General features: G+C 47.2%; 1 protein-coding gene across 2 annotated transcripts in view; it reads right to left on the bottom strand.

Annotated features, from left to right (window-relative positions):
- The window catches only part of MMP28 (matrix metallopeptidase 28), a 57,068-nt gene that overhangs the window by 24,907 nt on the left and 17,697 nt on the right, over positions 1 to 14,464 (bottom strand). For both annotated transcript variants that reach the window (XM_044004661.1, XM_044004659.1), the window contains exons 4-7: positions 8,238 to 8,462; positions 5,157 to 5,402; positions 3,721 to 3,870; positions 2,952 to 3,119 (exon numbers count right to left, since the gene is read on the bottom strand). In XM_044004661.1, the coding sequence (XP_043860596.1) occupies positions 2,952 to 3,119; positions 3,721 to 3,870; positions 5,157 to 5,402; positions 8,238 to 8,462 (789 nt within the window). The remainder of the gene's footprint in view (positions 1 to 2,951; positions 3,120 to 3,720; positions 3,871 to 5,156; positions 5,403 to 8,237; positions 8,463 to 14,464) is intronic.

The raw sequence follows: 14,464 nt of genomic DNA, 5'->3' as shown, positions 1-14,464 counted from the left end.
TCTGGGATTCCTGGATATTAAAGGGAGCTAAGAACTAACTTTAAAAGTTTGAAGCATTAGAGAGAGGGAGACCACACAGTACAGTGGAAACAGTGCCGGACTTCTAGTCACAGGACCTGGGATCAGTCACTAAATCACTCATTTATTTAGTGCCCACCAAATTCCAGGCAGGCAGTGTGCTGGGCCCTGGGTTTGCAGAGTCAGAAGGAAACACTTCCTGCCTTTAAGGAAGCTTATGCTTCATACGCTTGTATAAAAAATAGATACAAAGCCATTTTTATTTTTGGAGGCAGTTGGAACTCATAGCTGGGGAATCAAGAAAGACTTCAAGAAGGTGGCTCTTAAACTAAGCTCTGAAGGATACTGGGAATTCTAAGATGCCGAAGAAGGAAGAAATGCATTTCAGATATGGGGGACAGCGTTTTTGAGAAATTGCAAGAAGGCTAGTGTGAATGGAGTATAGCTTATTAAATGGGAGGTTAGGTGATGCAGTGGATAGAGTGCTGAGTTTAGAGTCAGGAAGACCTGAGTTCAAATCCAGATTCAGACACTTACTAGCTGTGTGACCCTGGGCAAGTCACTTTACCCTGTTTGCCTCCATTTCCTCATCTGTCAAATGAGCTGGAGACAGAAATGGCAAACCACTGCAGTATCTTTGCCAAGAAAACCCTAAATGGGGTCACAAAGGGTCAGACACAACTAATTGACTAAACAATCATGTAAAATAAAGCTAGAAAGGGAGAAAGGGAGCTGGGTTGTGAAAGGCTTTAAATGCCTTTATAGTTGCTTCTACAGGGAATGTTAACCATCGGAATTTACTGGACAAGAGAGCACCATGTTGGCAAAGAATTGGAAGTTAAGGGGGTGCCCATCAATTGGGGAATGGCTGGACAAGTTGTGGTATATGAATACAATGGAATACTATTGTGCTATAAGAAACAATGAGCAGGAGGAGTTCAGAGAAACCTGGAGGGTCTTGCGTGGGCTGATGATGAGTGAGATGAGCAGAACTAGAAGAACATTGTACACAGTAACATCAACATTGAGTGTTGATCTACTGTGATGGACTATATTCGTCTCACCAATGCGATGGCACAGAAGAGTTCCAGGGAACTCGTGATGGAAGAGGATCTCCAAATCCAGGAAAAAAAAAAAAGAACTGCGGAGTATAGATGCTGAATGAACCATACTATTTCTTTTGTTCTTGATGCTGTTGTGTTTTTTTTTCTATTTTGAGGTTTTCCATCATTGCTCTGATTTTTTTCTCTTATAACATGACTAAGGCAGAAATAGGATTAATGTTATTATGTGTATATATATATATAAAACCTATATCAGATTACCTGCTGTCTAGGGGAAGGGGGAGGGAGGGGAGGGAGGGAGAAAAATCTGAAATTGTAAAGCTTGTATAAACAAAGGTTGAGAACTATCTTTACATGTAACGGGAAAAAAAATAAAATACTTTATTAATTAAAAACAAACAAACAAAAAAAAGAGAGAGCACCATGTTTAACTTTGAGCAAGTCATTGGACTTCTACGGAGGAAAACAATGTTAATTGTAGAAAATTTAATGGGTGGGAGCAGCTAGGTGGCAAAGTGGATAAAGCACCGGCCCCAGATTCAGAAGGACCTGAGTTCAAATCCGGCCTCAGAGACTTGACATTTACTAGCTGTGTGACCCTGGGCAAGTCACTTAACCCCCATTGCCCCATAAAAACAAAAACAAAAGTTCATGGGCCTCAGTTTCCTCACCTACAAAGTAAGAGGGTTGGACTACATGGTTTCTGAGGTTCTTGCCAGCTCCAGATGTATGATTCAATGATCCCTGTTACCTTGAAGTCCCTCCCAACTCTAAATCTATGATGATACTATAATTCGTGGACAGGAGGAAGATGTATTCTGCAAACCCCCAGCAGGTGTCAGCACTGGGCAGCCAACGCCAAGCCAACGGTGAACCCAGGACTATGGAAACTAGTCCCAGGTTCATTCCCACTTCTCCAGATGAAGACAAAGGGATGGCTGAGAAGGGGTCCCCACCTTCTCCAAATCAGCCTTTCTGAATATGTCCCTTTTCTTGCCCCCCTCCCCCTTTCTCCTCTGCCTTCTCGATCTGCTTTGCCATTTATGTCTCTAGTCCCCCTCTCTTTTTGCCCACTCTTGAAATTCTTGACATTTCTTTTTCTTTTTTCTTTTCTTTTTTTTTTTCTTGCAGGGCAGTGAGGGTTAAGTGACTTGCCCAAGGTCACACAGCTAGGAAGTGTCAAGTGTCTGAGGCTGTATTTGAACTCAGGTCCTCCTGAATCCAGGGCCAGTGCTTTATCCACTTCTGCCCCTGAAATTCTTGACATTTCTTGAAACTGCTATTTTTCAGATTGGGGTGAGGTCAAAGGGCAGAGGAGAGGCAGTTCAGCATAGTGAAAAAAGCCCTCAACTTGGATTTCTGAACTTGGTTGGCATCACAGGACCCAAGTTTGAATCCTGTTTCTTCCAAATTCTGCCTTGGGAAAGTCACTTAACCCTGTGGGCCTTAGTTTCCTTGTATGTAAAAAGAGATTAGATTAGATGACCCCTCAGGTCAGCTCTAGATCTAAAATCCCTTGATAGATGAACTTTCCCTTGAGGTCATAGATTCAAATTCAAGGGAGCATGGGGGTGGAGTAGGGAGGAGCCTCTAGGGAGGAGATTTAAAGAAAAAAGGGTCTTTTCTGGTTCTATTAACTTGCATTGAGTAGTGGATGGGATTCAGGTCAGGTTTGGGGCTTGCTGCTGCAACAAAGCCCCATTCTGTCTTGAGCCTGAAGGATGGAGGGTTATTCCCTCCACTTTTGCCCTACACACTCACACACACACACACAGAGTCATTGATATGGTGCTCAAACCCACTTGGGAGCCCTGAGGAAGCAGGGGATGGGGGATCCTAGCCCCTTCTCCCCCTCCCCCCAGCCTGTACCTTTGAAGAAGTGGAAGTCTCCATCATCCTGGGACACAGCAGCTGCCTCAATGTCGGGGGTCAGACTGGGCCATTTCTCCTGCAGGAGTCGGGGTTCTGAAGCATTGCCATCAGCTGCCACCTCCCAGAAACTGTTTCCTTTAAAGATGTAGACTCGATGGTCCTTGTCTGCTCCCCCAGTCCCTCCCAAAAAGATGGAGGAAAAGGTTATTACACAGGCCCTTCTCTCCTCTGTCCTCCCCACCCCTGGTCCTTGAAGGTGCTGTGGGGGCAGCTAGGTGGCATAGTGTATAAAATACTGGCCCTGGATTCAGGAGGACCTGAGTTCAAATCTGGCCTCAGACACTTGACGCTTACTAGCTGTGTGACCCTGGGCAAGTCACTTAACCCTCATTGCCCTGCAAAACCAAACCAAAGCAAAAGTTATCTTCCCACCAGGGTTGGGCAGGGAAGGGTAGAATGAAACTGAGGCTTGGGAGCTGTGGAGCAGAGTGAAAAAATGGTGTGGGAAGGATAAAAGGGTCATAGAGTTAGATGTGGAAGGGATCCCAGAAGCCTTCTATCTAGTTCAACCCTCCCTTTTACAGATGAGGAAACTCAGGCTCAGAGAGGTTAAGATACTTGGCCAAGGTTACACAGGCACAGCCAGAATTTGGACTCGGGTTCCCTGATAATTAAATCTAGTGCCCTTTCTCCATTATCAGGTTGGAAGTGGAGGGGCATGTCCGGGGATGCCTGATGATATAAGGGCAGAGCAGAGTGTCCTTACCTGCTGTAATGGTGTCAAAAAAAGAGTGGCAGTAATAGGGTCCTCTAGCTCCAGATTTCCTGTCCCAGGCCCTGTGGGAGTCCCACTCCTCAAAATTGGTGAACAGCTTTCCAGGGAGCTGTTCAGCCATTGAGCCCCCCAGGGGCTGTCCTGCAGTGGTAGAGAGAAGAAAGGCTAATGCTGAGGCTCTAGTTGTGCCAGGCTAGATTTGCTGTCTCACGTGAGCAGTAAGAGGAAGGAGGATAGGAGAAGGATTTTATCATTCCTGGGTTAGATGGGGTCAATCACAGCAGCAGTGGATGGACAAAGTCAAGAAGACCGGGGTTTGAATTCTGACTTTTCTCCCTACCTGTGTGACTCTTGGCCAGTCACAATCTCAGTAATACTCACTTTGCCCTGTAAAATGGGGGAGGGGGGGATAGATCAGATAACCTGTAGGGCTCCTGCTAGCCTTAAATCTGTTATTGAAATTAAAACTATAGTGGAAAACCCAGGAATCCTGGGAGATCCCATATAACAGGATCACAGATTATAGATTTAGAGCAGGAAGGGACCTTAGAGTTCCCACCCCCTTATTTTACAGAGGAGGTGAAGGGACTTGTCAAAGGTAACACAGGTAGGAAGAGGCAGAAGCAGGATTTGAACTCCTGTTCCCTGTCTCCAAATCCACGGCTGCTGAGGGAGGGATGTGGCAGCGTCAGGAAAGAGCAGAGATGCTTTCTTACAGATGAGAGGTAGAATCAAGGGGAGCTAGGGGACAGGAACCCCATTTCCCATGGTGGCCTGATAGGAAGGATTAGATTGAGAAGGGTCCCAGACAAGTGTGTCTGCAGGAGACAATGGGGCCACCAGAGGGAGAAGCATCAGCCTGAACCCCGAAATCTGCTCAGTCGCTTGGGAACAGACCTGGACAGCTTTGGGGAAAGCAACTGATTCTCTGTGTCCCACACCAGCAATCATAACATCCTCATGGGGGAGACTGGAAGTTGTTGAGGATGACTGAGGGTAGGGGAGTCTGTGGGTAAGAAGGTTGGGGTCTCTGGGGATCAAGAACTTTAGCGTTCTGGCAAGAGCAGATTTGGGGGCTCGGAAGTCATGGTGTGAGAGACGCTAAGGCTCAGGGATGGGAGGGACAGGAGGCGAGGGGTTACAAGGCTAAGGGGCAGCAGAGGAACAGGGGTTGGGTTCAGAGTTTTTTTGGCATGTTGTGTGAGGAGAAGCTAGGAGCCAAGGATGAGGATTGTCATTCGATGGGAAGGATTGCGAGTCTGAGCCTGGAGTGTTGCGTGTCGGGGGTGGAAGGGGATGGGGAGATGAGTTTGGACCTGGGAGCCAGGGGACTGAGTGCCACGGAGTCGACCTGGTTGGGATCCAGTGGGGGGGGACGAGAGGTAGGGGCAAGGAGGGTGGGAGGGGCTTAGAGGAGGGATGCTCACCATACAGGTTTTGGATGGCCAAGACATCATCCCAGGTCAGCACAGAGTCCCGTCCCAGCCTCTTGTAATAGGGGGCCATGAGAGCCCTTGGAGCAGGGGAATGGCCCAGTCCCAGTGTGTGGCCGATCTCATGGGCCAGCACCACAAACAGGTTCCGGCCCCTGCGGCTTTTGAAGGACCAGCGTTCGTCCCTGTCAAAGTGTGCCTCCCCACGCCGAGGGAGGAAGGCATGGGCCAGCGCGCCTCCTGGAGATACCCCAAAGCAACAGATCAGTAGCAAGTCCTTGTAAAAGGAAGGGAGAGGAGGAGGGCTGGGCGGGATCACTGGGCTTCGGTTTATCGGGGAAGAGCCCTTAGAGTGGCAGTGCCCTCATTTTTCAGTTGAGGAAACTGATTTTGCCCAAAGTCACCCCAGAACTTGGTGGCAGAGTAAGACATCAAATTTCGGTTTTCTGACTCAAAATCTAATATTCTTTCCACCACACTCTGCTGACTTCTGAAATCATCTAATTCTACTTCACTACAAAGCTGGAAACTGAGGCCCCGGCAGATAAAGCAGCATGACCAACGTCACACAGGTAATCCGTGGACAGAGTTGATACTCAATAGACAGGTCCTCCATGCTATTGGCTGGAAGGGGGTCGGAGGTTTGGAGCAATGCCAGATGGGGGTTGGAAAGAAATTCAGGATTTTCTGTTATTTCTACTCTCCCATACTGGGAAAGGAAAACTAACTGAACCACTGAGGAAAACAGGAAGAGGTGTGGATGTAGCAATTAAGCACTCTCTTCTCTGTGGGAATGGAGGGAAAGCCAAGATATGGATCATATAAACACGATTTCTGTTTTGCTTTCCCACCTCCAGATCTGAAGAATTTTATTTCTAATCATATTTTGGCTCCAGATCATAGACTTCAATGAATTGATGGTCAGAGGGAGGTGGCCCTAGGTGAGGACAGGGTAATGCTGGTTTGGGATTAAATTTTTCCAATTTATTAAATACATTTCCTAAAGTGAGAAGTCACATAATGTAGTGAGTTAAAAAACTGACCTGGTTCAATTCTTGCCTCTCCCACATACTGGCTGTGTGACCCTGGGAAAGTCACTTAACCTAGGACAATTTCTAAGACTAAACTGCAGGGGCAGCTAGGTGGCGCAGTGGATAGAGTACCGGCCCTGGATTCAGGATGACATGAGTTCAAATCCAACCTCAGACACTTGACACTTACTAGCTGTGTGACCCTGGGCAAATCACTTAACCCCAACTGCCTCACCAAAACACAAAACAAAACAAAACAAAAAACCCAACAAAAAAGACTAAACTGCAGAGAAGGTGCTAATGTGTATTGGTAGAGGTGGTTCTCTCCTCTGGGAATTCCCATAACAATGAAGTCAGGGGACCAGAAACCCATCCCCCTAACCCCTAAGGTGGTTACAGTCCTCAGAGGAATACAATGGCTGTGTATTGACTGGCAGTGGTTCATACCTCGCCTTCATAAGATGACATTTCATGAGCTTTCAAAGCCCCCATAACAAACCCAAGGTTGCTAGGAAGGCTGTTAGAATGCCCATTCTGTTGCTTTGAGATCAGATGAGAAAATATTTGCAGAGTGCTTGGCACATAGTAGGCACTTAAATAATTCCTTCCTTCCTTCCCTCCTTCCTTCTCTCCTTCCTTCCTTCTTTCCTTCCTTCCTTCTCCATGAATCCTATCACATCCATCCTCTTCTCTCCACTCACATGGCCACCACCCAATTTTAAGCCATTATCAGCTCTCAAAGTCCTCAGTCTGATATTTGACATCCTTTAAACTCTGACTATGACCACCAATGTCCAGGTTTATTGTGCATTACTCCCTTTCATGCACTCTAGGTTCCAGCCAAAGTAGCCAATTTTGCTGTGTCCGGGCTGCCCTCACTCCTCTTTGTGCCTCCCACCCCACCTGGCATGCACCCCTTCCTCGCCTCTGCCTCTTAGAATCCCTAACTTTGTTCCATTCTCACTGAGCAATAAGCATTTATTAAGCACCTACTGTGTGCCAGGCATGTGCTGGATGCTGGAGATTCAAAGACAAAAAATGAGAGTCCCCACCGTCATGGAGGTTCTGTTCATTTCAGGAGAACAACATTCACACTTATGAATGTACATGAAATTCACTTGGCAGCAATGGTGGGGCCAGGTTGGGGGAGGGGCATGCTCTAGATTGTCCCCAGTCCTCACTTGGGTCACAATCCCATGGCCAAAAATGAGAACGGGCAGATCTGACCGTCAGGTAATCCAGGATGTCAAGAAATGTGTATGGGAAAAAAAAAAAAAAGAAATGTGTATGGGGTGAAACCTGTTTAAATCTTCAGCCCAAAGGGACAGAGCAAAGAAAGACCTAGTGGTTTGGTAGAAGGAGTGTTTACTGGACTCAGGAAGAATGAGGTTTGAACCTTGCCTCTGCTGCTTACTAAGCAGGCAGGTCAACCTGCAGAAATGGGCCTAATTCTAGCTATGGTATTTACTGGATTGGCTCAAACAAAATCATGTATGTTCGATGATTTGTAGACTTTAAGGTACAATATAAAAATCCAGTTATTGTTTAGGGGACGCAGTAGGGGCTAGGGAAGGATGAGGGATGAGGCACAACATGGCCTTCCTTCCCTTGTAGGGGAAGGGAGGTCTGACCACCATCTCCAAGTCTCTGACAGATGATTTTGTGAAGAAAGGGGTTGTACTGCTCTCCAAAGGGGAAAAGGTAAATGTGTATCAGGAAGGACTCAGGCATGATAACAGGATGAAGAGTCGTAAGGCTCCTAAGGTTGGAGATTTATGCCCAAACATGTGTGTATACATATATGTGTGTGAGTGTGTGTATATATGTGTGTACACATATGTGTGTGCGTGTGTATATGTGTGTGTACATGTATGTGCATTTGGGCATTTCACTGGTGCAGCTATGCCCTCCCTTCCCCCTTGCTGCCCTTAGCCAGAGACTCCTCACCCACCTTTCCTCCAAGGGCTAAGGGATGGGAAGGGGGGATTTCCCAGGGGAAAGAGTTAAAGAGAGAGTCTTACAGGAAGGAGGAAGGAGTCAGCACCTGGCCCATCAAAAGCGTTGCTGAGCCCATCGTTGTGGTCGCCCTGAAAGAAGGTGAGGCGGATGTCGGCGGGACCCGACGCTGGTGCTTCCCAGAACTCCAGGGAAGACACATTGCTCCACACCTGGAAGGCTGCCCGCACGGCCCGGCGAACCGCTGGCTCTGGCAGGTACTCGGGCCAGTTCACCAGGCGGTAGGAAAGATGGTGCTTGTACCATTTGCCTCCTGCTGGAGAAAGAACCAGAGAATTGGACATCAGCCTGATTATGCATTGAATTCTTTGGAATGCACAGCCCTGTCCTATGGTTCCGGACAGGAGTCTTGACAGAGTGGAAGTAGCACTGACCTAGGTGAGGCAAGAGATCCGGGCTCTCCCACCTACTACCTGCCTGATTGTGGGCAACTCACTTGCACTCTTTTGTAGAGCTACCTAGGTAGCTCAGTGAATAGAATGCAGGACTCAGGAAGATCTGGGCTCAAATCCTGTCCCAAATACTTACTAGCTGTGTGGCCCTGAGCAACTCACTTACGCCCTGCCTGCCTCAGTTTCCTCATCTACAAAATGGGGATAATAATAGCATCCACCTCCCAGGGATACTGTGAAGATTGAATGAGATATTTTTAAAGCATTTTGCCCAGTGCTGAGTATAGAGTAGGTGCTTAATTAAAGCTTGTTCCATTCCAGACAACCCTCACTTTCTTTTCTGGGCCTTGGATTCTAAATTTCAGATTTCCAAAATCTGGGTTGTAATGCTGAGTCACAAGAAAAACCAGTATTTGCCCCCAGCCCACCAACAATTGAAATGTTCTTCTATTGGCAGAGAGGTAGGGAGCTACAGGAGTAGCCAAGCTGGTCACTGTATTGGTTCTTTTTTCTTTTTCTTTTTTTTCAGGGCAATGAGGGTTAACACAGGGTCACACAGCTAGTAAGTGTCAAGTGTCTGAGGCCGGATTTGAACTCAGGTCCTCCTGGCTCCAGGGCTGGTGCTTTACCATTGCGCCACCTAGCTGCCCCGGTTCTTTTTTAATGAACTGTTTTTCTAACAGTGTTCAATTTAAGGCGTAGGGAGTGACTGAGATTATTAATCAAAGAGTGGCAAGAAAATGTATCATTTTTCTTTTTTTGGTGGGGCAATGAGGGTTAAGCAACTTGCCCAGGGTCACACGTCAAGCGTCTGAGGCCGGATTTGAACTCAGGCCTTCCTGAATCCAGGGCCGGTGATTTATCCACTGCACCACCTAGCTGCCCAAATGTATCATTTTTTAAAATGATTTTCTATAACACACAAGAGATGGGGCTTCTCCCCTCAGGGATTTCCTAGTCTGATGCTAGGACAGGCTCAGGAATGTAGGTTGACCCCAAGGTGTTGGGGCCTAATTACCTGACCCTATCTTCCCCCCTCTCCCATCTCTACCTGGGTCTGAGCAGGTGGGGCTGAGGGTAGTTTTCCTTCTTTATCTATGTTCCTTTCCAGCTGAGACCCCCTGCTCCAGCCCATTGTTTCAAAGCACTAGGTGGCAAGTTGGGGGTGGGGTGGGAGTAGAAAACACACAGCTGTAGATCCCCAGCTGCTTCCTCTGTCCCCTCTGCTCCCACTACCCCTCTCCTTCCATTTACAGGATCCCAGGCCTGAGGCTGCCTGGGAAACACAAGAAAAGCTCATTGTAGTTTCTTCCTATTTGTTCTTAGCCTCCTCACCTCACCCCACCCTCTATGCCTCTGTAGGATTCATTTGAGAAGGCTGGGATCTCTGAGGCAGGCAGGCAGGCAAGAGAAAGGAAAGAAAGGAAAGAAAGGAAAGAAAGGAAAGAAAGAAAGAGAGAAAGAAAGAGAGAAAGAAAGAAAGAAAGAAAGAAAGAAAGAAAGAAAGAAAGAAAGAAAGAAAGAAAGAAAGAAAGAAAGAAAGAAAGAAAGAAAGAAAGAAAGAAAGAAAGAAAGTTGTTTTCTGTCACTAGCTACAGCCTGGATTTTTCCATCTCCATTCAATTTAAGTCATTTCTTTCGTAAGATCATAGATCTGGATTTGAAAAGGACCTTAGAGGCCATCAAATCCAACTTCTGTCTTTTACAGATGAGAAAATTGAAGCAAACAGAAGTTAAATGACTTGGCCAAGGTCACATAGCAAGTAAGTGTACGAAGCAGGATTCACACTTAAGGTGTTCCCATCCTATCAGAGTACTGCCCTCCTCACTAGGCCACCCGGCTGTGATCCCAACTTCAGAGAGGGCAAGTAGCCTTCTCAGACCTGTAGGCTGCTGATTGGGTGGTTTCTGCCCCTTGCTTTCTCTTCCAGATACCTTCCCAGCCATCTTCCTTATCCCTTCTCTCACTTCTCATTGGACAAGACAAACACCATAGGATTTAGGATTGGGGGTGGGGTGTGTGTGTGGAGGGACCTCCGAGGCCATTCGGTTCAAATGTCTCATTTTACGAATAGGAAACTAATGTCCAGAGAATCACAAAGCTTGACCCAAGGCCAGCCAGTTAGAACAGCTCCATGATTCAAACGTGGGTCCTCTGGCTTTCTACAAAGCGAGGTTTACATGAGACAAGGATTGACTGGGATGAATAGCCCCAGTGTTTCTATTTGACAATTATTTCGAGGCCATGCAAGTCAGAACTGGGCGGGGGGCAGATGAGTGTTAGCCAGAGTGGCAGAGACCCCATCCAAGCCTGAGTGCCTCCGGAACACTTTCTCATCAGCTTCCTCAGCTTTACTATGGTAACAACTTCTTTAGATCTTGCCCAAGGGTCTTTAGGCAGCTTTGCATACTGAAAATAGAGTGGACTTGGAGTTAGGAAGGCATGGGTTCAAATCTTGCTTTTGATCCCCATCAGCTATGTTATTTGATCTCTCCCAACCACAATTTCTTCATCTGGAAAATGGGGATAAAAATGCCCAAGTTTCATTAGGCTCAAATGAAATCACACGTGTAGTTCAGGGATTCTCCAACATTTTTGTGTATTAGGCCATTTTAGACCCCTTCTCATGATTAGGTTTTTAAATGCATAAAATAAAATATTAGGATTACAAAAGGGGGCAGCTAGGTGGCACAGTGGATAAAGCACCAGTCCTGGAGTCAGGAGGACCTGAGTTCAAATCTAGCCTCAGACACTTGACACTTACTAGCTGGGCAAGTCACTTAACCCTCATTGCTCTGGGGGGAAAAAAAAGATTACGAAGGAAATCAATTATGTTGAAATACAGCATGTAGACAGGAAGACTGCAATTACATGGGATCAAGCACGAAGCCTAATGACCACAATAATTTTGAAGTTATTGTTGTTCAGTTGTGACAATCTTTGTGATCCCATTTTGGGGATTTTCTTAGAGATACTGGAGTGGTTTGCCATTTCCTTCTCCAGTTCATTTTATAGATGAGGAGAATGAGGCAAAGAGGTTAAGTGACTTGCCCAGGGTCACACAGCTAATATCTAAGGCTGAATTTTAACTCAGGTTTTCCTGACTCCAGGTCCTGTGATCTACCCACTGTGTCACCTAGCTGTCCAAATTTTAAAGTAGTGATGAGCATAAATGATATTTCAAGATATCTGCAACAACTGTGATATGATAGGAAAATATCTGATGACTACTGGGGTTTGTTGCTTACATTCATCATTTGTAGGAAAATGCCCAATTTCAATGAGGGCTTAGTGAACATAAAGAGATCATTTTTTTCCCATCCAATTTCAGGGACTTTCTAAAATCTATGATCTGTGGCCCCCAGGCTAAGAACTTCTGGTCTAGTACTTTTTTGGTATCGGCCAATATTATTATCCAAAGGTACAGGCCACTGTGATTCCTCCCATCCAAGGGATTTCCACCTTTCCATTTTCCCTCATCTTTCCCCCCTACCTGCATCTCTAGGTCAGGACACATGGTCCACTCCCTAATGGGGAGTGGAGCAGTGGGAGGGAGGTGCTCTTGTGTGGGAGGTGGAGAGAATAAGAGAAGGACATTGCATATTGAAGCGGTTTATAAATCCAAGGAAATAAAAAATATATCGTATATAAATGTAAACCTTGAGGCTAACATCTGTTATCTTCTCTCTCCTTTGGCTGCGGCTGCCGAGTGAGAATGGGGAGAAGGAGGGGGCAGTCTTGGATTTGGAAAATGTGTGTGGGAAGAGGGAGAAAGGGCAGAGGGCCGGGTTCTCCAGACAGGTTCAGTGTGAGAGGATCACAGGTTGAGAAGGGGTCATGACAAAAGGGGAATGGCTGGGAGATGGAGAGAATCTCATCTGTCACCCCGGCCATACTTCCCGTCATTCAAGGGAAGGCTCATTCTCTGGTCCTGTTTGATTTGGCACTGGGCCCCAGACTGCCCTGGAGAACAACCCCTCAGGGAGGGTGATGGAGAGATCACCCAATGGACTGGGAGCGGAGGAGGGAAAGACGAGACAGGCTCTGGACTCCCCCTCCTCCATGTAAGTATGTATAAGGGAGGGGAAGGAAACAGACAGAGGGAAAGGCTGTCCAGGAGCACAGACAGACTCAGGCTTCTCTCAGTCCTGCAACTCCTCTTCCTCTCGGAGGAAGCATCCTCGGAGGGCCCCCTCAGGGGGCAGCAGCTGACTAGAGAAATCCTCCCCCTCTCTCACTGAGGTGGGCCCTGGGGATTCCAGCTGTCCCGGGGCCAGGGATCTTTGTGTGTGTTTGTGCAGAGGGGAGGGAAAGAAGGACAAACCACAGACACTGAAAGGGGGACACGAAAGGTCTTTCTTGGGGGGAAGGGAGGCAGGAACTGAGGTGAGTGGGGAAGGGTGCTTGGCCCTCCGGCCTGGCCCGGGCTTGTTTTCTGTAGCCAAGCCCCAAATTCCTGACCTCAGGCTATGGAGAGAAGGCAGGATTAGGTTGGTCACCATGGTTACACTGGGTGGAGGACATCCCTGCAGGGCCAGGTGGCACCCGGCATCCTTCCTCACCTGCTCAGTTTCCTTTACTCCCCTTGCTCCCTCTCTCCAGGACAGAGCAGCAGGCGGATGTCAGTTTGGCAACCTTTTCCTCTTCCTCTATAAGCACAGAGGTTCCCCCAAGCACCTTACAGACTCCAGCTTTCTCCCACTTACCTCCAGGATGGACGGTCAAGCAATAAACAGTTATTAAGCACTTACTGTGTACCAAACCATTGTATGAAGCACTGATGATACAAAGAAAGGTACAAGATGGTCCCAGCTCTCAAGGAGCTCAATCTAATGGGGAGGGGGAGGGACAACATGCCAACAACTATGCACAAACATGCTATACACAGAAGAAAGGCACTTGCATAAAGAGGGCTTGGGAAAGGCTGCCTATAGTAACTGAGATTTTAGATGAGACTTAAAGGGAGCCAGAAGGCAGATATGAGGGGCAGCTAGGTGGTCCGGTGGATAAAGCACCAGCCCTGGATTCAGGAGGATCTGAGTTCAAATATGACCTCAGACACCTGACACTTACTAGCTGTGTGACCCCGGGCAAATCACTTAATCCTCATTGCCCTACCCCCCAAAAAACCCCAAAACAAAACAAAACAAACAAACAAACCCCAATAACAACAACAACAAAAACTAAGCAAAAGACAGAAATGAGGAGGGAGAGCATTCCAGGCATGGGGGACAGCCAGAGAATGCATCCAGAGCCAAGAGATGGAGGGTCTGATGAGCAAGGAGGAGACCATCCACTCCCAGCATTCACTGTATGCAGGAAACCTGGTCCTGGCAAGGGAAGCTGACAAGCCAGAGATCAGGCTGGGCCGGAATCCAGGATTCTCCTCACTACATGATCCTAACAACTCTGTTTCTTACCCCTTGGCTCCTGGATTTGGGAGTCAGGAGGAAATGCCCATCAGAAGTCACATCTCATAGAAACGGACAAATCTTAGAAGTCGCTGAGTGAATCTTTTCTTTTCTTTTCTTTTCTTTTTTTGGGGCAGGGCAATGAGGGTTAAGTGACTTGCCCAGGGTCACACAGCTAGTTAAGTGTCAAGTGTCTGAGGCTGGATTTGAACTCAGGTCCTCCTTAATCCAAGGCCAGTGCTTTATCCACTGCGCCACCTAGCTGCCCTGAATCTTTTCATTTTTATAGGTGAGGAGACTGGCTCAGAGATTTGGCCAAGGTCACACAACTAGGCAGATTAAAGGAAGCCCTGAGTGCCAAAACCAGGATTTGAACCCGATTTGTGACTCTTAAATCCAATATTCTTTTCACTGATCAGTCATCCCTTCCACATCATGGGATTAGGGATCC

The sequence above is a fragment of the Dromiciops gliroides genome, chromosome 4 (genome assembly GCF_019393635.1).
Source record: "Dromiciops gliroides isolate mDroGli1 chromosome 4, mDroGli1.pri, whole genome shotgun sequence".
Taxonomy (NCBI): Eukaryota; Metazoa; Chordata; class Mammalia; order Microbiotheria; family Microbiotheriidae; genus Dromiciops; species Dromiciops gliroides.
This window is presented reverse-complemented; position numbering and strand designations above follow the sequence as displayed.